Raw genomic sequence first — 24,994 nt, 5'->3', positions numbered from 1 at the left:
TTATAAGGCCCTGGGTTCGATCCTCAGCACCACATAAAAATAAAGGTATTGTGTCCATCTACAACTAAAAAATAAATATTAAAAAAAAGGACAATTATGTAGTATAAAAGCCAAAAACAGGAGGCAGAATGTTGCCTGGTTTCATTCTCAATGGAGAATGTGTGTGTTGGGTGACAAGTTTTTCTCCACTCTGTGTGTGACCACAAATGACCAAAAAAGCACCGTAAGAATTGATTTTGTGGGCTGGAGGTGTGGCTCAGTGATAGAGTGCTTCCCTGGCATGTATGAGGCACTGGGTTCGATTCTGAGCACCACATATAAATAAACAAATTAAATAAAGGTCCATTGACAACTTATATATACATGCAAAAAAAAAGAATTGGTTTTATGATTACAAATACCTTTAATGAGTGGGGAATTCACAAATATAGAATCTGGATAAATGAGGATGGACTGCACACACACAGCATAAATACATGTGTTCACACACACACACACACACATACGTGACCCTTCTTGATCACTGAGGAAAAATGGAAATTCATCCAGTGTGCCTTTGCCCTCTCCTCAAAGCACCAGCCTCAATATTTCTTCTCTGGCTCAGAGTGTCAGATTGCTTCCTCAACATCCACCCAGTCACTGGCCACTGTCCCTGTCTTTGCTGACCCCTGCCCAGCAGTCCTCAAGCCCCAAATTTCTGCTTTCCAATTTTCTCTGCCCCATTCTCATCTGTCCAACAGCTCTGGGCCCAGCTCAGGCCTCCTCCCTGGGCTCCAGGGATCCCCCACAGGAGCCCAGGGTCTTTCTATGACCAGAACCAACCCTGCCCCTCCCTGTTCACAGCTCTCCTGTGGCTCCCCAGTGCCCAGGGGATAAAGACCAGGCACATGAAGCCACCCAGAGGCACCTCTGGCCTCTTTTCCCCTCTCCTTCCTCTCATTTATGCTGCAGCTGCACTGAATTAACCCTGGTCCTTACTAGGGCATGCAGCCACACACGACTTTGGCCTCTGCTACCAGGGATGGCCTTTCTCAACCCTAACCCCAAGCGCCAAGTAGGAGGTGGCTCTTCTCCCTTCAGGATGCAGCTCAAGAGCTTAGTCTCCTGGGAAGACTTCCTTGATTCTTCCAGATAGAGGAACTCAATCCCCTCTAGAAGCCTGAGTACCACGCGTCGGTCACTGCCACCTATGGCAGCCATCCATACACCATATGGGGAGGGTGGGTACCCCATCCCAGCAGCCTCAGGACACAGTGAATGGATAAAGAAGTGAATGAGAAAGCTATGGCACAAAACAGATGTGCCAATAGCAGAGGAGTAAGCCACTGTCTGCTTCTATGGAACCCCATAACCATCTAGGAATAGGGACCAATCTGATGTCCAGCAAGGGCCTTGCACAGCCTGTGGGAATCTAAGTCTATACCCTTTTTCATTAGTTCATTCCCTCATGTATTTTTTTTTTAATTTTTTGGTTGTAGTTGGACACAATACCTCTATTTTGTTTTTTTATTTTTATGTGGTGCTGAGGATCAAACCCAGGGCCCCGCCGCACGTGTGAGGTGAGCGCTCTACTGCTGAGCCACAACCCCAGCCCCTCCCTCATGTATTTTAAAAACGAATACATATCTGTTAACGACTGGAAAAAGGCCAGAGGTAAAACGTCCTAGAGGTCAGAAAAATGTGTAAGTTGCAACATGGTCCCCTAGTGGTCCTTTAGGTTACAGCACCCAGTCACCAAGAAGCTGAGCTGGGAGTGGGCAGGGCTTTTGGACGCATCAAGATCAGCCCTGTTCTGAACTGATGCCCTCTGTGGTCCTGGACAGCAGCCGGGGCTCTGGGAGTAGTTTCCCATGTTGATACCATGGACATTAAAGTGACTGCTATGACCTATTTTATGTGCTCTACACCTGTTGAGGAGGGCAAACCTTTTCTGTAAAGCATATCACATCCACCTCAAGTCTCTGTAGGGCTGGAGATGTAGCTCAGTGGTACAATGCTTGCCTAGCGTGTCGGAGGCCCTGGGAATCAAACCCAGCACCACAAAAAATAACATAAATAAAATAGTCTGGTAAGGGAGAATGTGGGAGGGGTTGTGAAAATAGTGACATGAGTATCCTCAGGAGTCAGGGGATGTGGAGGGAGAAGATTCAACCCACAAGTATCTCAGTGTGGTTTCCCCAATGGCAGGAAGGAAGCTGGAGGCATCCTGATCCACTTCATAACGTTGATCACATACTTGTCAGTGCTGGGCCTGGCACTCAGCTCTTCCCTCAGAACAACACTTCAGGTCATCAAAGGTGACTAAGTAAAGGCACCTGGACTCAAATACAAGCCATTCAGCTCCAGAGATGACCCCTCTCACCTCAGTGCCATTTCCCAAGTGTGAAAGGCTTATCCCAAGCAGATTGGGGGTGTCCTGGCACATGGATACCCCAGGAAACAGGGACTGATGAACGAGTAACCAAGTAACTGGAAGGAATTCAAATACATGCTGCTCTGTCCACCTAAAAATCCTGCCTGGGGCAGCGCCTGCTTCCTCTGCTTCCTGCTGTGTGCTTCCTCCCAGTCCCTGTCACCCCCAGCCCGCCCCTACTGGACGGCGGCTGCCAGGTCAGTCTGACCTGTGTCCACACTGAAGCGGGGCTGGCTCACACAGTCACATGTTAGTCATTCACTCCACTACTATTTCTTGCACACCCACAATGCACGTTCTGATGAGAGGAAGGTGTGCACATGCTGGAGGGGATGGGGTTCTCCACCACCCTGAGGGGAGGCAGTCGTGAACCGTGCTTATGCTGCTCTGAGATGCCCTGTGAGCGTAGCTCAGCTAGGTCCTTAAACCAGGCATCAGAAGCTGGCACAGGGTGCTTCGCAAGCTCCAGGCACACACGTCCACTCTGTGCTACAAATCCCGTGACTCATGGTTTCACTGGCTTCATTCAAAGGAACATGTCTCACTGCCTTGGGTAGAAAACCAGTGCCATCTGCGGGGACTAGAAACCAAATATAAAAGTAAGTTGCAAAACAGGGCAATCGACTCTTGCTCCAGTGGCTTCCAAAACAGAGGTGCCTGGTAACTTGGAGCTGAAGGCCCACCCATTACCCCTTTCTACAGAGATGTTTGGGGCAAGTGCCAAAGTGAGACGTCCTTCTTGCCACTATTTAAAGCCTCACTGGCCCTTAGGAATGATTCACTTGTTACCATTACTGAAACCCACCCTGGACATTCAGTCACACCCTGTTTTGCTGGTGGACACTCAGGAGTCTGACCCCTGACATGTCGTAAGCTTTGCCTCTCAGCTCTTTACTGTCGGTCCCCACAGTAAGATGTGAGCTCCCTGAGGGCAGGACTTTTGTCTTTCCTCAGTATCTCCAGGGCCTGGAGCAGAGGCTGGCATAGCAGAGGTGTCTGCTATCTGCTGAGTGAAGGAAGGCTGTGCCCAGACACCCCCAATCCACTCAAGCATCCCACACTTGGGAAATGACACTGAGGTGAGAGGGGCCATCTCTGGAGCTGAATGGCTTGTATTTGAGTCCAAGGGTTTTTACTTAATCGCCTTGTGATGACCTGGAGTGTTGTTCTGAGGGAAGAGCTGAGTGCCAGGCCCAGCATAAACAAGTATGTAATAAATGTCAACCATGCCTAGGTCACAGCTGTGAGCAGGCCAAATACTAAGCATGTGCAAGGAGGAGACGTGATGTAGTGGGAAGCAGGAACAGACCCTGGAGGAGGATGAAATTCAGGGTTTCGTACCATTTATGCCAAGCAAACACATCCAGCAACTTCACATAGTGTCAGGGACAGGCAAACCAGCTTAGAAGTACTCAGAAGTAGTGAAGTGGCAGCACAGCTAAAGTTTAAAAACAACACTGAGTGACAGAAAGCAGGAAAGAGAGGGACTGAGAACGTACAGCAGCTCCCCCTTATCGGTGGTTTTGCCTTCTGTGGTTTAATTTGTGGTCTATAAGAAGAAAGACAGATTAAGACCAATAAGATATCCAGCAGGGGGCATGCCACAACCGTGGAAGTTTTATTACAGTATTGTTACAACTTGTTACAAGTTATTGTTATTAATTCCAAATGACAATTAATCAATTAGACTTTATCATAGGCAATGCACATATATATTGTACAGAATGTATAGCACCTGGTACAATCTGCTGTTGTAGGCACCCGCTGGAAAGAGGATAAGAGGCTACCATAATATCATTTACACACATGAAACACACAGGACAACCCTGTATCATTCAAGGACACAGATAATCTACATAAAGAAGTAGGAGTCAGAAATAGAGAACTCAGTGAGGTGCAATGATGTGAAGCTGAGACCTCCGTGAGAGGAGTCAGAAACAGATGTAATTCAGAGCAGAGCACCACTCACGCAGATCACACAGCAGGGCCACCGTACAATTTTAAGGATCCAAATACACCTAAGTAAACACATCAACAGAACATATATCAAGTGTGTCCGAATGGCTACCCACAGTAAGGAGACAGGAAATGTAAAAGGGGTAAAGTAAAATGAGAGCAAGGCTTGACACACACCAGGGACCCAGTGTGTAAGAACCAGAAACTGCCACCATGTGCTCACTGGACAGCTCGTCCTCTTCCTGCCGAGTGGGCTTTCCCAGATAACCTCATCTTCTGCTGGGGCTCTGGCAGACATTTCCCAAGAGCCCCAGGTCTGTATTTCCACTTTGACTTCCCTCCTGCACTTCAGACGGGCACAGCAGCTGCCTCCCAGGCAGCCTGTTGGATGCCTCCTTGGCAAGGGTCACCCTCCCAGTCTACACCAGATCCTGAATCCAATCTTGGGACCTCAGGGCTTCCCTGCAGCCAGCTCCCCATCGTCCTTGGTACTGAGCCACACACTGCAGCAGTCTTCCCAGTCCACCTTCCTGCTGCCCTTGGTGCTGACCCTGTACCCCGGAGGGCAGCTCTTCCCCTGGGTCCCGCTGCACATAACACTTCTCCCAAGCCCAACATTTCTCCTGTCCTTGGTGCTGAATGTCTGAAGTACAACTGGCAAGACCTGAGGTTTTGTAAGCAGAGGAGAGGGAGGCATTGACGCTGGTGGCATGGACCCTGGGTGGCTGGTGCTGGATGCTGAGCCAGGGCCTGGGCCCACCTGCTCAGGTTCCCAGCGTGCCTGTGAAATTGAAAAAGTCATGATGTCCTGCACATGATGGGCACTAAGTGCTATGTGTGCCTGACTCCCCCAAGTCCTTCCACAGCCCTGTGACGCAGGTGCTTAGTGCATGGTCTCTCCTGGAGCAGAGAGCACCAAGGCCTCTGGGAGGCCAATTGCTCGTCCAATGCCCCACAATGGTGGGACCAGAATCCAACCCCAGGGCTCCAGGGTTCCTGCTCTCTCACCTGCTGCAATGGACAGCATAGCACCTGTCTGAGAGCGCAGAGGCCTTGGGCTCTCTGAGACACTGCTGCCCCTTCCTTCCTGCTCCCTGTTGTGACCTAAGGTCCTCCTCTACCTGGAGGGGTCCCGGGCCAGTGCTGGGTTTTGCTGAGCCCTAGACTCACTTCTGTTTCTGCTTCATGATAGCCTCGGTGTTGGGAAGGCAGTTTGTCCATGGCAGGAGTCCGTAGAGCCACTTCAGCATACAGTACCCCAGGGACTGGAGGTCACTGCGGCGGGAGGGCCCTGGGAAGGGAAGGGAAGAGGCAGCAGCTGAGCCTAGATGTTCCACTCTCTGACGTGTCTGTCCCCTTTCTGTCTCTCCCACCCAACCATGAACCCCTGCTCACCATGTAGCCAGGCATCTTATGCCACCCATCTGTTCACCACCACCCCCATTCAACCATCCCTTCTCCCCTCAGCAGCCCACACCTATCAGTCATGCACTCACTCAGCAGATCCCCAGCACCCATGGGCCAGGCCCTATCTCATGACCTCAATATCCAGCCCTGAACAGTCTCATGGGAAAGAATTACAGGGTGGAGTTGCCACAAGGAGATGGAACAGGAATAAAGGAGCCCTGGAGCGTGGGTACTGAATCTATCCTTAGTAGGAAAAAGAGTAAAGGAGACTGGGATTTTATTTTCTGTATACCTCCCAAATCACATTATTTTGGGAATTCTTTGAGAAAGCATTGGGCAACATCAAGGCTGAATGAGCCAATTGCCAGCTGATGTTGGAGGCAGAGGTGCCATCCCTACCCCAGGGCAGCTCAGTCTGGGAGGATGTGGGCAGGTACTTGGATGGCTTTGAGAGAGAGAGGCTCAGGAGTCTGCCCTGGGCCATCTTCCCACTCTGCACACTGGATAATCATACTTTCCCAAAGCTTTAGCTGATAACCCCTGGGGCACTGCAGAAGTCTGGGCCTCTGCCAAGACGCCACTCCCACGCTGGGGCATGGACAGCCAACCGCCTCCTCCACTGCAGCTCTCATCTTCCAAGTCTATATCATATCCCTCTGGAACTCAGGGATTCTCTGGTATTAAGGATTGAATCCAGAGGTTCAATTGAACTTCACCTCTAAGCTATGTCCCCAGCCCTTTTCTATTTATTTTGAGACAAGGTCTCACTAAGTTGCTTAGGGCCTGCTAAGTTGCTAAGGTTGGCATTGAATTTGTGATCTCCCAGCCTCAGCCTCCTGAGTCGCTGAGATTACAGGTGTGTGCTACTGTGCCCAGCTACTGCCATTCCCGGTGCTGAATTCTACATCCCTCCACTGCCTAGTGTCAGCCTCTTGTGTGCTTTGTGCTGAACTGTGGCCTCACAGCTCCTGAGGCCAGGACAATCCATGGTTCCAAGTCCCCATTAAGGTGCCCTTACACCTCTTCTGTGCCTGGCTGTCTGCTATCTGTAGTTGTGAGCCCTAGAACTCCCTTGTGTGAGAGCACGTTTCATGGTTCTGAGTCCCTTCTCTGCCCTCTTACCGCATCCCTTATGTAGGTCCATGCTGATGAACTCAAGGTCCCCATCATGTGGGCTCCTGCTGCCTTCTGAGTAGGCCACGTGTTTGCCACTTGGGCAGTAGCGGAAGGCAAAGCCGTAGCCCACCAGAGTCACCTGTGGACATGGAGAAAGCCATACAAATTGAAGATTAAGAGCACAAATTCTGGAGTCAGAGATTCTACTTGTGGGTGTAATTTGAAATAAACAATTCCTTTTTTTTTTTTTTAATTTTTTTTTGTTAGTTGTTGATGGACCTTTGTTTTTATTTCTTTATATGCAGTGCGTCTCACACATGCCTAGGCAAACACTCTACCGTTGAGCTACAATTCCCGCCCATCCTATTCCATTATAATAAAATTATAATAATAATTTTATTAGTTGTTGATGGATCTTTATCTTATTTATTTACATTCGGTGCTGAGAATTGAACCCAGTGCCTCACACCTGCTAGGCAAGAGCTCAACCCTACCACTGAGCCACAACCCCAGTCCAACCTATTCTGTATAGATGTTAGGTTAACTTCTAGACTTCTAAAACTAAGCAATGCTTGTAGCAAAAATGCCAAACAGCCTGGGAAGGCATGAAATGAAAAGATCCAAAACCAACATCTATTTCCCCAGGCCTGGAAACCCACTGCCCAGAACAAAACTACTACTAGTAAGAGTTTTTTAGGCATTATTCCAAATGGCTTCTTTTAAATAACCAGGTTAGAAAACATGGGCAGGGAGGGGCTCTTGCTTCTGCATGGGTAACACCTTCTGTCGGGTGCCCAGGTTTCAGCACTTTAGCAGTGGTCAGGACACCGACTCAAAGCCTAAGGGTCTGGTTTAAGATGTCAGCTTAGCCCTTTGGTGCAACCTGGGCAAGTTATGAAACTTCTCTGTGTTTTGATTTCTCCATTTGCAAAATGCTGATAACACAGTCCCTTCCTCAAAGGGCTACAGTGAATTCAGCTTAACTGAATTTAAAATAAAAGTAAGATGTTTATCTGTGAAATACACAAAGTTGACCACATATTTTTTTACTGGCTGCTTCTTTTTGTTAAAATATTTTTTGGTTGTAGTTGGACACAATACCATTATTTTTATTTATTTATTTTTATGTGGTGCTGAGGATTGAACCCAGGGCCTCGCATATGCTAGGTGAGCGCTCTACTGCTGAGCCACAACCCCAGCCCATACTGGCTGCTTCTTATTGTACCATATGGAAAGTGGGTAACTTGGGTTGGTCTGTGCAGGACCCATTCATCCTCACTCTGGTCACAGTTTGAGATGGTCAGTTTTCCATGGTAACCTGCCTGGCCCATGGGGTACCTGAACACTTGGCCAAACATTATTGGGGCGTCTCTGTTGGTGCTTCTGGATGAGAATAACATTTGAACTGGTAGATGAAGTACAGCAGATTGCCCTTGCTAATGCAGGTGGACCTCATCCCATCCACTGAAGATGTGATCAGAAGAGAAGAGCTGAGTAAGAGGAGATTCCTGGCTTGACTGCTAGGCATTTCTTGCCTTCGAACCTGGACTGAAATATGTGCTCTTTTTGGGTTTTGAGCCTGCTGGCCTTTAAATGGAACTTCCACCATCAGCTCTCCAGGCTTGTCCACTGAAGACCCTGGGACTGCTCAACCTCCACAGTCATGTGAGCCGGTTCCTAGTAAACCTCTTTATAATACACGCTTCTTGCTGGATCTGCTTCCCTGAAGAATCCTACTGAGTAATACATAGTTCTGAATTTTCCTCTGGGACTGCCCTTCCCCCACTCCCATGCCATGCTGTTCAGGGGGATTCACCTAAACTGTTTATGCTGGGGTTGCTGAGCATCAGCAATTTAAGCCTAATTTGCTAGTGCCAATTTTGTCACTACGAGGGAAGAGTCTGCCTGATAGTGAGCAATGAGGAGGCAAGAAGGGCCAGAGATGGAAGAGGCAGCTTCCTAATGAAGGGCTTAAGTTCCTAGATCTAGCTACACCTGAAAATAGTAAAGTCCTAAGTTTTTCTATCCCATAGATCAAAACATTACACATACACATTCTTATTACTTTTGCCTAAGTCATGCTAAATTTGTTTCCTGAATTTACTTTAAATTATTATTTAATCAGTAATCCACTGGGAGTATTGTGTATGTACACATATACACATGAATATGTACATATATGTATACACACTTAAGGCGTTTCCCACTAAAGTTACAACCATTCTTGTCAGAAACATTTGTGCTTTTTTGTGTATGAATATATTTTTGAAAAGTCCTATGGATATGCACCATATATTATATATATATTCCCGTAAGAGGAAATGATGGATCAAAAAACAAGAGACACTGAAAACTGTGATTGCTATCTCCAAAGTAACTTTCAAAAAGGTTGCCTGGTTCACATTCCCAACAATGTATGAAAAATTCTCTTTTCCTTACATCCTTACCAGGATTATACTATCTTTTTTTTGGTACTGGGAATTGAACTCAGGGGCACTTAACCACTGAGCCACATCCACAGTCCCTGCTTTTCTAATACTTTTCTTAGAGACAGGATCTTGCTAAGTTTTTGAAGTTGGCTTTGGATTCATGATCCTCTTGTCTCAGCCATCTGAACCGCTGGGATTACAGGTGCGTGCCACTGTGCCCAGCTATATTATCGTTTTAATTTTGTCCATTCAAAGGGTGAAAATTGGTATCTTGTCTTAGTTTGCATTTCTATGATGATTAAGGAGGTTGAGTGTCTTTTTTGTATATTTAACTGACTTGCGGATTTCTTCTTCTATGAACTGTTTTTCCTACCTTTTGTCTGTTTTTATAGTAAGTTGCTTATCTCTTTCTATTGATTACAAGGAGTTCTTTATAAATGATGGAAAGAAATCCTTTGTTTGCAATTAGCAGTGTGAAATAAATGGAGAGTTGGGAACTGATGGGAACCTGAGCCCAGAGACCTTTGGGGGTGAAGGGAATAAGGCTCTTACTTGGCTTAGATCTCCTGGATTCACAAAGATATTCTCGGCAGTCAGATTTCCATGAACATACTCATTTTCATGGAGAAACTCCAGTGCATCCAGCTGGGAGAAGAAAGGAAGTGTTTCTATGAGTGTCATGATCGTGCAAAGACGCTCTGAATCAGAGCCAGGTGAAGGGAATCCTCAGGCCTGGGGGTCATCCAGCACTGGCTGGGGGGCTAAGCTTGCCTAATTCTGGTTGTAGCATTAAGAAGTCACTGTGATAACACACTCCAATACCTCCCTAATCAGGCTTATAGAACCTTCAGCAATAGAGCTAATGTTTGGCTTTCCATCTACTTCCATCTCATTCTCTTAGTTGACTGCATGCTCAGGAAGGAAGATGGGGTGACTAATGCCCCCCTGCAAAAATAACCCAGCACCCATGTACATAGAGTTCTGCTCACTTCTCCTACTGGGAATAGCTTAAACTTAGTTAAGCAATTTATATCTTTATCTCTAGCTCCAACTTCTGCACTGTTCACCCACCCTGCTGGGCCTCCATGTTGGCAAACTGGGGCAGGGATGGATGTGTCAACAAATCAATAGGCTGAGAAATGAGGATTTGACGAGCCATGCCCCACACCCTGAGCAGCTGTCAGCTACATACCAGCCGGCAGGCCACCTGGAGCACACACTTCTCTGAAATCACATGCTTCGGGTTCTCATCCAGGACTGACTGAAGGCTCCTTCCCAGTCTGGGGAACACCAAGAACCTGGAAGAAAAGTGCATCCCAAGAGGTAGAGACACAGAAGAGTGCAGGCCACCCAATGAAGGCTGGCTGGAGCACCACCAGGCCCCAGAACTAGGTGAGACTAGGGCTTCTGGTTGCTGGGAACCAGCCTGACTTGAAAGGAGGGAAAGGAAGTAACTGACTGACCTGTGGCTCCAAGGTCCCAGCTATGGCAGGCACAGGCAGGGAGAGAAGGAAAGGGTCCTCCAGAGAGTGGCAGTGAGGTGACTCACCTGTACTTGTCCTGGTGAACGCCAAAACCAACACAGGTGGGGATAGCCAGGAGGGGCGCTGAGTGCAGCTTCTTCCACTTGGTCACTAACAGAGGCAGGGGCTCAGTGTTAGCCCGCCTGGTCTCAGGCAAGGAAGTAGAGTGCCTGAGCCCAGACCACAGCTGGAGCCTCCTTGTTGGAGACAACAACTTTGGGGTGAGGGATGGGGGTGGGCATGGGTGACCCATGAACGTCTGTAATACATGTTGCAGGTGACAAGGGTGAACACAGGTGACTTCTGAGAATACATATACACGTCTGGAATACGAGGAAGGGATAAGAACAACAAGGCAACCTCTGCATTCCCATGTCCACCCCATAAGACCAAAAAATGGTCCCCAATGGCCACACTCTCACTGCATTTGCCAGGGTCTCTGTGGGGTGGTACAGATCCAGTGGTGTGCTGACACAAGTTCAACACCTGTATGCCCAGAGAAAGCCAGTCCATGCTAGTAGTTTTGTTCTCACACCATATCTGGGCAGAGTGGCGCATGCCCATAATCCCAGTGGCTCAGGAGGCTGAGGCAAGGAGGATTGCAAATTCAAAGCCAGCCTCAGCAACTTGTTGAGGCCCTAAGCAACTCAGTATGACTCTGTCTCAAAGTGAAAAAAAAAAGTGTGGGGCTATAGCTGGATGGTAAAGCTCCCCTGGGTTAAATCCCTATTACCAACCAACCAAACAAACAAAAAACAACCCCCCCAACCCAAAACAACAACAACAACAAAACACAAAAATAAAACAAAACAAAAAAATTTAAAAAAAGAAAAGAAGTTCCCATCATGGCTAACTTCAAGCCAAGAGGATGTGACTGGGGCTGGGGTTATAGCTCAGTGGTGGAGTGTTTGCTTAGCATGTGTGAGGCAATGAGTTTGTCCCTCAGCACCATATAAAAATAAATAAATAAAAATAAAGGTATTTGGCCATCTACAACTAAAAAACAACATTAAAAAAAAAGAGGATGTGACTGAATATGGACTGAAATGAAGCACAATATCTTTGCAGTATTTTCACTAAACAGATGCAACCGATGTAAGTAACCCCAAGAGTACAAATGGTAGAACAATAGAATAAGTACGAAATGATGAGTTTGCAAGTGTTTTATTAACTTTGTTTTCAGTATAACTCATTTTATTATAAGTTTACATGATTTAATTGTTAACAGTGGCTGCGTGTAACAGCCAGCCTGCAGCGCTCCTAAAAACTTACTTCTTGACTCTTGAGAGCTGATATGAGCCTCGAGGGAGGACAGGAGTCTGGCTGTGGGTACAGATGGGATATTAACCCGCCTCACACCAGCAGAAGGCTAGCTGTGACAGACTGGCACCCCTCACTCTTTCCCTGACCCACTTCCCCATGGAATACCTTGCAGAGGCTTGGCGGCCCGTTGGAAGAAGTTCTGCTCGTTGAACAGGCGCCCATCCTTGGCATCCTGGTGGGACAGGAGGGCAGAGGATGTCACACTGAACTCCCTTAGACAAGGGCCCCAAGTCACCACTGATACTTCAGGGTAATGCCAGCAATGACCACATTTATCTAAAGTTCTTGCAGTTTATTAAGAAATGATCACATTTATCAAGAACCCAATTCTCCAGGGTGTTGCATGTGAGCACAAATCAGAGAATGAGCAATCACTGAATGCTCAAGTTTCTTTCACTCTTTTACGTTAGGATCCACAAACTTTTCCTAGTCATGTGGCCTTCAGCTAACAACTACATTCCCCAGACTCCTCTGCAAGGAGTAATGACCATATGACCAAGTTCTGGCCAATGAGTTTATGAGCAAAAGAAATGTGGGCAATTTGTAGGTTATATCCTTAAAAGGCTCTATATCCTGTGAAGGCTCTCCTGCCCCAGACTTTTAAGTAAAAAAGTAATCAAATATTATTTATTTTGCTTAACCCATTATTGATATTGGGTTCTTTTTTTTTTTTTTTTTTTTGGTATGGGAGATTGAACCCAGGGGCATTTAACCTCTGAGCCACATCCCCACCCCTTTTCAATATTTTATTTAAAGACAGGTCTTGCTAAGTTGCTTAGGGCCTTACTATGTTGGTGAATTGCAATCCTCTTGCCTCAGTCTCCAGAGCTACTGGGATTACAGGTGTGTGCCATGCCTGGCTGGGTCTTTTTTAAAATATCAGTGTAACCAAATATTTTAATTAAACAACTAGTGCAGTTGAGTTCTTAAGAGCACAGGGTCAAATTCAGCTAGGTTCAAACACAACCATTCTCCCCACCCCTATCTCCCCCTCCCCACTTCTTTCTTTCTCCAAAGCCTCCCAGTATCCTAAGCATTGTCATGAGCACTGGGGATACAGCAGTGAACCTAGTGACTTGCATGCTGGCTGTCTCTGGTTCAGTGACTGAGTCTCCATTTCCTCATCAGTTAAATGGGAACACAACAGCCACCCTACAAGGTTATTGAAACAATTCAAGGACATAGTGTTTGTGAAACTCAACCCAGGATCTGTCACGTATGGGCTCTTAGTAACTAGGTGCTGGGCTGGGGACATAACTGTGGAAGGCAGTTTGCCTAGCACGTGTGAAGCCTTGAGTCCAATTCCCAGTACTGAAAATCATAAACAAAACCAACAAAACTAGTTGCACTGAACCACACAGGGCCTGGTTCCCTGTCCCCATCCACCCTCCTCTTGTCTTGTGTCTTTTCTTCTCGGCTTCCTAGCACCCTCCCCACACTGCGGGCGCATGCAGTAAGCACTTGGTAAGTCAGAGCTGATGTTAGCACAGCTGCTTAGGCCTTCTTTTTTTTTTTAGGCCTTCTTAATCTCATGTGATCTACCCCTCCCCAGGGCCCCCTTCCCTGCTAGGGAGCTCTTTGAAGGCAGGAATTAGATCCAACCCAGCTCTTCAGATGTCCCCTGTGCCAGTTTGCAGGAAGGGCTTGTTGAATGAAGGAACACTACTGGACATGAAGCACCCACCCTTCCAAACACATCAGAGCAGACTGCCTTTCCCAAGGCACAGGAAGGCTCTGGGTGTGACCAGGCTCTGTGCTTCCTCTCCTGAGCATGTCCCTTTCCTTGATGTGACTGTGATGTTGCTGTCTTTCCCCCACAGCTAGACCTGAGCCACACACAGCCCAGCACCACACACTTCTGGGCCGAAGGAAAGCCTGATCGGATGGGACAGACAGACGCATCAGGAGCAGATATGCTTGTGCCACACTTGTGTAGGGTGGTGATGACAGTAGCTATAATGACAGGAATAGGTCACTGTGTGCTAGGTGCCATCTGAATGGTGCAGAAAACAGTTAAATGGGGACTCTGTGTTAATCCCATAAGACTTGGGGCAAGTTGAGTCAATTCAACAAAGTGGTGCTTGTGAAATTCTGGGGCCAGGCACATAACCAGCTCTCAAGAGCACATGCGACCTGTCATCAGTGAGTCAAGCCCCAGAGCCATGCTCCAAACCATCAATACAGCCTGTGTCTAGGGCTGAAAGGGGACACTCAACCCAGCTGTCCTTGGTTTTCTGGGTACAAGTTCAGCGAAGGAAATACAAGTTGCCATGATGCCAGCTACTCAGGGTTGAGGAGGAGGCTGAGCACCATGGCGATGCCCTCTTAATAAGCACCTGCACTGTGCTGAAGGCCACTCTCACCCACATGACTGGTGGCTGCTCTCGCTTTCTCCCTTTACTCCTTCCTTTGGGCTACCCCTGAACACATGCTTCTTGTCTGCTGAGCCTTCTGTTAATAAGCACACACTGTGGATGATTTCACTGATCCTCAGCGCAGGGACCCCATCTGATGGGTTCTTTGCTGGACTCTGACACCCAGAACAATGCTACACAATAAATGTGTGCCAGGTATGAGGCTGGCAGTAGTGGGCAGGTAGGCCACAAGATGTAAGTGTTATTGATACTGATAAGGGGATGTGCTTGCCTGGGTTACAAGGCCAGAAAACGTCATATGCAGGGCATGCCTGAACACGGGTCTCCTAGAAGCCTGAGATGAGGAACCGGGAGCCTGCCTGTCCAGGGTCCTGCCACTATTGACAGGTCAGGGGCACCCTGGCTCCAGCTGAACTCTCCTGCTCACAGACAGATTCAGAGGTCTCAGGAGTTGATGGTGCATCTGCAAAATCCCGAGCCCTCCCCTCTGAGCTGCTCCCCCATCAGAGGCCACTCACCAGTTTGAGTGAGAATCTGTTTTTACAGGGCTTTGATCCACAGGCAAGGGCAGAGGTAGGTTCAGCTGTGAAGAAACAGAAACAATGAGCAAGGTCCAAACCTGAGGAAAAAGTCAAGGCCATGATCCCCAACCTTCCCAGCCATAGGAAGCAGTCCTAGTTCTTGGGTTCCCACAGGCAAGTGCATCCTTGCACTCCTCACCTGCTCCTTCCTATTGTCAAACAGCTCCTTTCCTGCTTCCTCTTTCTATCTGTGAATGTCCAGCTGTGCAGGAAAGGGTTAACACTACAGGTCTGAGACCTTCCAAGGTCTGAAAACTGAATTTCAGGAGGGTGCCTAGCATTCCTTAACTGATAAGAGGGGCTCACTTGGCCTAAATCATTTGTGCATCAGTATGGTTTAGGCTGAGCACCTGCTGTCCTTCTGGGAGTCTGGGATTTGGGTATGAGTTAGGCAAAGGCCACCTGACTAGTCCCCATAACCACCCTGAGCCCTGAGTCTCTGACAGGCTTCCTTAATGGACAACAATTTCTATGTACTGTTCCAGCTTATGGCTGAGAGAATTCAGTGTATCTTCTGCAGTAGCTCCATCCTAGGCCACATCTTGGGTCAAGCCATATCCAATGACTGATCAAGGGACATAAAAGCCTAGCCATTTTGCTAACATGGAACATGCTGGAACACCTGTTTTGCACTGGAGCCCATTAATTCATTAATCCATGAATGGCGGGACACACAGCCCATACCAGAGAGCAGAGTCCTCCTGTGACCTGATCACCTCTTAAGGTTACCACCTCGTTCGACCTCTTAACTACCTCACAATGGGGATTAAATTTCAATATGAATTTTGGCAGGGACATTCAAACCATAGCAGAGTCACTGCTAAAAGGCATTGGATTTCCCTCCCTCCCTCCCTTTTTTGTGATGCTGGGGATTGAGCCCAGCCTCACACATGCTAGGCAAGCACTCTACCACTAGGCTATATCTGAGGCCTTAAAATTTCTGTTTTTTCTCACTTGAGACAGGGTCTTGACAAGTTGCCCAGGCTGGGCTGTAACCTGCGATCCTTCTGCCTCAGCCTCCTGAGTAGCTGGGCTGAGGGGTGTGCACCACCATGCCCAGCTGGTACTGGATTTCTTTCTGGGGTGAGGGAAACGTCCTGGAATTAGAAGGTGGACGTGGCTGTATGACATTGTAAATGTACTAAAAGCTACTAAATTTTGTACTTTATGTTACATGAATTGTATCTTAATTAAAAAATTTCAGGGCTGGGGTTATGGCTCAATGGTAGAGCACTTGCCTACCATGTGTGAGGTGCTGGGTTTGATTCTCAGCACCACATATAAATAAATAAAATAAAGGTCCATCGACAACTAGAAAAAATATTTAAAAAAAAACTACGAACAAAAAGGGCATATAAAGTGCTGAAACAGAGCCTTGTGTACACAGTCAATGAATGAATGTTAGGTATCATCCACACCAACAATACTGCCACATTTACTTTCTTCATTGTCACAGAGTCTGACTCCATTGTTTGAAGTTTGACAACAAACAGCTTTTAAGCCCCACCCCTTCTGGCCAACAACTGGGAAAGCTGCTAAGAAAGCCTGGGTGCTCCCTCTTTGGAGCTGGCAGAAGATTCAAACTTTGCCAGGCACTGGCTTCGTATGAAGCCTCACCCCAGCCCCACCCCTAGCTGCCTCTTTCCCTTACTCTCCCAAGGTATGAACTCCTCTTCACCAGACCCCAACTAAGTAAGCAATAAACCTATCTTCTTGGTGTGGATGACATCACCAATCTCAACATCCTACCCAAGTTCTGGGTGGGGACACAACTGTCTCTGCAGGCTGAGCATGACAGTGACCTTTTCATGTGGTCACTGGGCCTGCACTCCTAATGTCAGCAGTCAGAATCACGGGGCAGCACACTTTTCACACAGGCAGATGCTCTCGACTGGCTGCAGGCCTTGCCACTCTGTCCCCTTACTCACAGACTGCTGCATTCACTCAAGTGGGAAACTTTTCAGTCCTGAGTCTAAAACAAAGTTGCCTGGACACAGGTCTACAGCCAGAGTCATGGCTCCATCCCCATTCTCCAAAGGGGATCGCCCTCTCTGGTCTGTCCTGGCGTTGAAGTGGCCCAGTGTGGCCAAGGCCCTGGTTGACTGGACAGAGTACCTTCATAGAGAATGCCCTGGTCATTCCTCGTCTGGAGGGTCCCCAGCTTCCAGTGCTGCCCATTCTTGTCCGTCAGCTCTGTCCCCGTGGGCAAAGCCTCAAGTGAGGTGGTCACCCGGCTTCGCCTCAGGGTCTGAGGGCTTTGCCTGGTAGACTGTGGGCTGCTTTTGGGGGTCGGGGGTCTTCTGCAGGCCCCTGCAAGAGGATGGTCTCGATAAAGCCAAGGCAGTATCAGGAAAGGAAAGTCAATGCGGATGAAACAACACGCATGGCACTGTGTGCCGACCCACTCACTGGGCAAATGCTTTCAGGGACTTCTAGGGGTCAGGTCCTTTGTAACGACACTGGGGGCTTAGACATGAGTCACGCCTGGACTCTTCCCTCAGGAGCTCCCCATGTGGTGGGGAAGTCGAATCAAGACACAGCCACTTGAGTAGAGTGAGAAGGGGCAGTACTGAGGGATATTAGGGCCAGAGAAGAAAGGCTGACTGCTGAAGGAGTCCAGGGAGGCCTCCTGGAGGAAGGGAGGTTAGAGCTGAGCCTTGTTAGATGAGTAGAAGTTTTCTATGAAGAGGACATTCCAGATGTTCACCCCAAAACATCCTGAAACAGGCTTGGCCCTGTACTGAGTATGAAATGGTTTGCAAGTCCCTGCCCCGAGAAGAGAGTGGGGTGGTGGGACTGACACTGACACAGGGAAAGATAACACCACCTACCCTCCTCCTCCTCCTCCCCACCACCCCTCAAGGCACACGAGGACAAGAGGCTCTGGGTCCTGGAAGGAAGGAGCCAGGAGATGGCTGGGGAGCCAGTGCCGAGGACATAGGCCCGTGGTCTTCAAGCTTCCCTAGTGCTGGCAAGCACCAATGAGTCATGTTTGGTCCCAACCTGTGAAGGACACCCAGCCTGAAAGGGACGTGGAGCCTTGAGTGACACAAACATGCACATGAGGACAGCCTTAGGCACTGGGGGTGCAGGACAGAGGCTGGAAAGGCTCTGAGGGGGCGGTGACAGGAGGCCTCTGCATGAGCCTGCTGTGCTCAGGAGAGGGTTCCCAGGATGGGTCTCTGAGTGTTGGAAATGAGGTGCATTCAAGGGCAGAGGAAGATGACGGCTCTGGGCCAAGTAACAGACTCAGCAAAGACCCGAGGCTGAAAATCCCTCAAAGTGAGTCTTCTGTGCACAGAGCTATGCTGAGCACTGAGGCAGGAACCAGGCCATCTGGACACCAGGCTGAGAGCAACAGCAGGGAGAGACAGAGACAGCTCTGGGTGCTGAGGTAAGGCACCTCCAGGCCAGGTGGTGATGGAATGAGGGGGCACCTGAGGCTGGGGAAGAGGCTGTGCAAGGGGAGATGACGTTCCAGCTGGAGCTATGGCAGCTTTGTCCCAAACACTGTCAGACAACCCATCTTTCCTGTCTAGAATCAGATGAACCCTGACTCTTACCTTTGAGTCTCTCAGGGGAATTCAAGGTATCTTCAGACTCAGTATTGTCACCATCCACGAGGAGGGATGATTTGGGAGGGGTGGCAGTACTTGACCACTTTACTTTCTTGGGAGGAACTTCAGAACTGAAACTCAGTTCTCTCCTTGAGCCTAGAGAAGTGGACAAGTGCACACTGGAGTTACACAGCCCCTAAATAGGACCACAGAACCTTTCCTTTCTCTCTTTTTTTGAAACAGGGTCTTGCAGGGCTGTGGATGCAGCTCAGAGGTCGAGCACTTGCCTAGCATGTACAAGGTCCTAGGTTCAATCCTAGCACTGAAAAGACAGGGGGGAGGGAAAGAGTCAAGGATTGAAATAGGGTCTCATGGTGTTGCCTAGACTGGTTTCAAACTCCTAGGCTCAAATGTTTCTCCTGCCTCAGCCTCCTCAGTAACTGCTACAACTCTTCTCCTTTCAGGTACCATTAACTCGGCCAGCATGATTAGCCCCTGGACCACTGGAAGGCCTCCCAGCTGGTTTCCACACCTCCAATCTGTTTTTCACACACAGCAGTCAGAGAAGTCTTTTCAAAATGCAGATCATACCATATCACTTACTCTGTGGAAACTCTTCCACCGCTCTCCACTACACCACGGTTAAGACTAAACTTCTTACCCAAATCAACACAGAACTGGACCACTTCCTAACACCTCCCTGTCCATCCTGACCATCGCACCTCATGAGAAATCAGGCTGCATGTCTGCCCCCAAACTACACTGTTCTGCGTGCCTCCACTCTGCCTGGCTCCCCACACCCAGTCTCTCCCCATTCCAAGCCCTCCCCTCACTCACTCTTCACCTAGCTAATTCTTCTTTATCCTTAGGTCTTGGGTAAAATTTACTCAACTGGGGAGGCCTTTCATGATCTCCCCCAGAAAATGTCCCCAACTTCTGAGCAACCAAGTCTGTGCCAGACATAGTCCTGGGTGCTGTGCAATGCAAACAGCAGATTACAAAAATCACAATCTAAGCAGGTTACAAAACACTGAAAGTTCCTGTCCTATGGAGCTCACTGACAAGAAGTAATAAAAATATGTAAAATCTTGTGTCTAATCCTGTCACAAGGACAAAAGGAAATGTAAATCAGGAAAGGGGGATAGGAAGATGTGGTCTTATTAGGGGTGTCAGGTATGGTGCCTGTGAGAAGGCAGCAGCTGGGCTGGGGCTGGGACTCAGAGGCAGAGCACTTGCTTTGCATGTGTGAGGCCCTGGGTTTGATCCTCAGCACCACAGAAAACAAAGGCCTGCTGTCTATCTACAACTATGAAAAATTTAAAAAAAAGGAAGAAGAAGGCAGCTGAGTAAAGACCTGAAGGCAACGCGGGACACACAGGCAAAGGAGGGAAGGACCATCCATCCAAGGAACAGCAAGTGTGAGAGTTCAGAGGCCCAGGCCTGAGGAGGGGAAGAAGTGGTTAGGGAACTGACACCATCCAAGCAGTAGCAGGAGGGTAGGAGGTGACGTCTGGGAGGACTGGGGCCCAATCATGTGTGGCCTCACATGGAAGATGGGGAGCAGAGGAGTGGCAGGATCTGGCTGTCTCAACAGGAACCCTCAGTGCCACACGAAGAGGACTGCAACAGGGACAAGAAAAAGAAAGCCCAGAGAAGAAGGCTTCTGCAACAACATAGGTGAGAGGTGAGGGCAGGGTGGGCAGGGTGGGTGTGAGGAAGTGGTGACGCTGCTGTTTGAAAGGGAGCACCCACAGGGTGTGGGTGAAGGGTGGCGTATGAGGGAGGCCTCCTGGGTGGCCCCAGTTTCTGGCCTTGGAAACTGGATAAATGGAGTTACTGTTTGCTGCTTCTAGGGATCAGGTAGACGCGGGTAGCAGTGACATCAGGACCTCAATTCTGGGCATGGTCAGGCTGAGATGCACATGGGACAGCTGACAGATGTCAAGCAGGCAGTCTGCTCTATGAGCTCTGGGGTTCAGGGAAGGAGTGCAGGCTGGAGACAGAAATGCATGAGTTGTCAAAAGACAGACGGAATTTAAACTACAGGGGGGACAAGACCCCAGCGGGCTGCTGAGGGATGAGTATAGAGCTGTCCAGGCCTGAGCCCTGAGCTTCTGCAGGGTCCAGGCAGGGTCAGAAAGGCTGAAAAGGGTCTGTCCATCCTGAAAACTTACACACATCCACATATGTGTCTTACCCCACTGCAGGGACGCTCAAAGTCCTGGTTCTTACCTCGGAAGGACGACTCAAGTGGCTTGGCAGAGGTCTGGGATGCAGCATGCTCCTCAGTAGGCAAAGGTTTTCCACAGTAGGGGCAGAATTTGAAAGCTGCTTCAATATTTCTGCCACAGTGTGGACAGAAGGAGATCATGCTACAAAATAGAAAGGGACAGGGATGAGGAGCTGAAAGAAAAAGCCAATCCACAGCTGACAGGTGGTCATCAGAGTCCTATGGTGAAGGGGAGAGAAGTTGTCACTCTCGGATCCTGCAAGAGGCCACTTCTGAAATCAGTTGTTACCCATTGTGCTGAGGCTTTAGCTACTTGTCCTTCCCTAATGACCCAAGGACAAAGCAGACCAAATACAAGCAAGTGGCAGACTTCCCAGGAGTAGTGGATGCCCTGAGGTCCTGCAGAGTTGGGTCAGAAAACTGCTCTCATCAGAGCGAGCACCTGTGTAGAAGGCACACCCAGGGTCTTCAACCGCATCTGTAATGGTTATTTTAAAAAATAATAAAAAAAATTTTTTTTGAACTAGGGATTGAACCCAGGAGCACTCTACCACTGAACTACATCCCCATCTCAAAATTTTGAAACAGGGCCTGACTAAATTGCTGAGGGTCTTGTTAAACTGCTGAGGCTGGCCTCAAACTTGTGACCCTCCTGCCCCAGCCTCCCAAGTTGCTAGGATTACAGGTGTAGGCCACCAAACCTGGTTTGATGCTTATTTCTTAAACCACACAATGGGGCCAGGGGGGACTGTATCCCCAAATATCCACATGCTCCCCTACATTTCCCAGCCACCCTTACAGCTATGTTAGGCACACATGACTATTTCTGGCCAAAGGGGTGTGGGTGGAAGTCATCTCCTGGCTAAAGCATCTCCTCCATCTATCCTGCCTTAGAGATCATGTATCCCAGGTAACATAGCAACATGACAAAGGACAGATGCCTGGTTCACTCTGGGATCTCGTGATTGATAAAGACAACTATGTATGAAGTCACCAAGATTTCAGGCTTTATTAGTTTCTAGAATAACGAATTCTGACTAATTTAGTGGGACAATGGTTACTCATTACATTATTTGCTATGCTTGGTGTATCACTGAAATGGTTCCTGATACTTTTTGAAAATTAAAAACAAAACCATACACAGGTCTATGACAAACGAGGATATGGCAGGGTTGGAGCAGTTAATAAGTGAAAATCAACTAGAATGACGGTGCAGTGGGCATTTCTTTTTTTATCTTTTTGGTACTAGGGATTGAACCATGGGGCGCTTTACCACTGAGCTACATCCTCAGTCCTTTTAATTTTTATTTTGAAACACTAAGTTGCTTAGGAACTTGCTTAGTTGCTAGGGCTGGCCTCAAACTTGAGTGATCTTCCTGCTTCAGCCTCCCAACTTGCTGGGATTACAGGTGTGCCCCACTGTGCCTGGTGTGCAGTGGGCATTTCAAAAATTTTTTTTCCGGGCTGGGGATGTGGCTCAAGCAGTAGCGCGCTCGCCTGGCATGCGTGCGGCCCGGGTTCGATCCTCAGCACCACATACCAACAAAGATGTTGTGTCCTCCGAGAACTAAAAAATAAATATTAAAATTCTCTCTCTCTTCCTCCCTCTCCCTCTCTCTAAAAAAGTTTAAAAAAATTTTTTTTCCTTCATACATATAAACTTAAAATTCAGAACTCATGTCTCCATAGGATGACTATAACTGAACATCTTTTAAGTAGATAGATAGATGGGGGGGGGGAGAGGGAGATGAGAGGGAGAGGGGGAGAGAGAGACATTTTATTTGTTCTTGTATTCTAAGATTTAGTGTATGGCAACAATTAAAAGCTGAAATATCAGAGAGGCCCAAAGCCATGGGCCATTTACCCATAGACTAAAAGTTCAAAAACTGTGAGCTAAATAAATCTTATCTTTTTTAAGTTGATTATCTCAGGTATTTCATTATAGCCGACTAACACATCTTACAATGCAAATTTCTAATTAAACCCTTTTCCTTTAGTCATGGTCAAGGTTGGTTTTCTGTTGCAACTGTCAACAGTGGTGTCCTTGAAATCACAGACTTTGGTCCCAGGTGCACTGGATGTGAATTCCAGACTTGCCCAGGCTGAGAAAGTTCCTTAGCCTCTTTTTATCTCTGTCTGCCTAGCAATACAAAATGTCTAGTGCCAGCACCTGTCTGACAGAAAGATTGTTGAAGTCTAGTGGATACTTATATCAAGTGCTGAGAACAGGGCCTAGTCACTGAAAAGCTTTTCTCCTTTTTTTTTTTTTTTTCTTTCCAGTGCTGGGTATCAAATCCAGGGACTCATACATGCTAGGCAAGTTCTCTGTCACTGGCCAAACCTCGATCTTGAAAGATTTTAAGCACTATCTTATTATATTCCATTTGTTAACATTTCTATCCTTCCCTTTTCTCTTTCCATACTGTAATTTCAGAGCTTCTTGGGCCTCTGTTTCCTTTAAGTGATGACATACAGAATTATAGATCTTTTATTTTTTTAAGAGAGAGAGAGAGAGAGAGAGAGAGAGAATTTTTAAATATTTATTTTTCAGTTTTCAGCAGACACAACATCTTTATTTCATTTTTATGTGGTGCTGAGGATTGAACCCAGCGCCCCGTGCATGCCAGATGAGCACGTTACCACTTGAGTCACATCCCCAGCCTCAGAATTACAGATCTTTCTCTTAAAAACCACAGACCATCCATATAGCTAATGAAAGAAATCTCAGGGAAAAAAAAGAGTTTCTCCTTCTCCCAGGCTACAGAAGTGCAGAAATCATACTCTGGTATAAAAGGGTTCTTCTGCTATTTCAAACAAAAGAGCTGTGTAAGACACCTGGTCTGCGAATACCACTGTCAAGTATCCTTTTCCTTTCCAGTAAGGAGGGGTGTAATTCTTTTTTTTTTTTTTGGAGGGGTGTAATTCTGAGTGATCGTCTTAGTGATCGGTTGTTCTGGCAGTAACATTTAAATCACATCTGTCTTCTCAAAGGTGTAAACACTGGGGAGCATCTGTTTAGCCACAGGACTCTCTGCCTTTCCCCTTCTTCCTTTAGGCAAGCCTGAAGGTCAGATGTTGATGCTGGAGCCATGAGATCAAAGCTGGATATAGAGTTGTCCAAACTTTGTATTAGTGAGGAAAAAACTTATGTTTGTGTTAAGCTACTGAGATTTGGAGGTTATTTGTTACTGTGGAAAAGACTAGCCCAGTCTGACTAATAATACACAAAGATACCATTGGATTTCATATGTAAACAAAAGGATGGTTTAGAAATCTATGGTGGTGTTAAGTGGCTTCATGTTAAGTGGATTTTCCCCAGGGGCCAGTGCCCTGGGATAAAAATGGCCCCCCAGGAAGGAACAAGTGCCTAACCAGGTGAGCCCTGCCACACTAACAATAACACTCCTCCTAGGAAGCAAGTCTGCTGGCTGCAACAGAGGTGAGACAGCAGGAGTGGGTTGCTGGTGAACCAGCTTCAAGGGTCACATGCCTGAGGGGATGGTACCTTTATAGGGTCGCAGTCTGGCTCTGGATTCACTGGCTTGGAAATTTCATCTTGATAGTAGCCTAGAAGTGAACAAATGTGGAAACAATGACTTGGACTCGGTTCAATTCACAAATAAGTGAAAGATAATATTTACTGAGCACCGGCCACGTAGCCAGTAAGTGCTAAGTCTATTCATTCATTCATTCATGCAGTAATAACCTATGGAGGTCCTAGTTCTTTCAGCCTTTAGAAAGGAAACAAACACAGCCCCTGACCTCAGCAAGCTCACAGTCTGGTAGGGGAAGACAAGCTAATAAACAAATGAGCAAGTAACTGTTGAACAGGTCGGGAGGAGATAGCACTAAGGAGGACAATAAAGTACCTCAGGAGAAAAAGGGTGCCAAGGGGGTTGGCAGGTCACTGTTTACACGGGGTGGTCAAAAAGGACATCACTGGGAGGGGCAACTGAGCGGAGATCTAAGGGAAGCCACAGAGTGGGTCATGAACATCTGTGGAGGGTCCCTCCAGGCAGAGAACTTTCTGTTACCTGATTTAGTCCACATCACAAGCCAAGAGGTAGGTTCTGAAAATTATTAC

The 24,994-nt window shown here is 47.7% G+C and overlaps 1 protein-coding gene across 5 annotated transcripts in view; it reads right to left on the bottom strand.

Annotated features, from left to right (window-relative positions):
• The window catches only part of Vrk3 (VRK serine/threonine kinase 3), a 35,981-nt gene that overhangs the window by 8,243 nt on the left and 2,744 nt on the right, over positions 1-24,994 (bottom strand). For 3 of the 5 annotated variants that reach the window (XM_026406400.2, XM_026406399.2, XM_026406401.2), the window contains exons 2-13: positions 24,416-24,477; positions 20,913-21,052; positions 18,687-18,836; positions 17,239-17,433; positions 15,061-15,125; positions 12,273-12,339; positions 10,871-10,955; positions 10,514-10,619; positions 9,874-9,966; positions 6,899-7,031; positions 5,540-5,660; positions 4,441-5,150 (exon numbers count right to left, since the gene is read on the bottom strand). In XM_026406400.2, coding sequence (XP_026262185.1) covers positions 4,718-5,150; positions 5,540-5,660; positions 6,899-7,031; positions 9,874-9,966; positions 10,514-10,619; positions 10,871-10,955; positions 12,273-12,339; positions 15,061-15,125; positions 17,239-17,433; positions 18,687-18,836; positions 20,913-21,051 — 1,587 coding nt within the window. In that variant the 5' untranslated portion in view covers position 21,052; positions 24,416-24,477 and the 3' untranslated portion in view covers positions 4,441-4,717. The other 2 variants (XM_026406403.2, XM_026406402.2) reach the window with 2 other exon arrangements.

This window comes from Urocitellus parryii, chromosome 15 (genome assembly GCF_045843805.1).
Source record: "Urocitellus parryii isolate mUroPar1 chromosome 15, mUroPar1.hap1, whole genome shotgun sequence".
NCBI lineage: Eukaryota > Metazoa > Chordata > Mammalia > Rodentia > Sciuridae > Urocitellus > Urocitellus parryii.
This window is presented reverse-complemented; position numbering and strand designations above follow the sequence as displayed.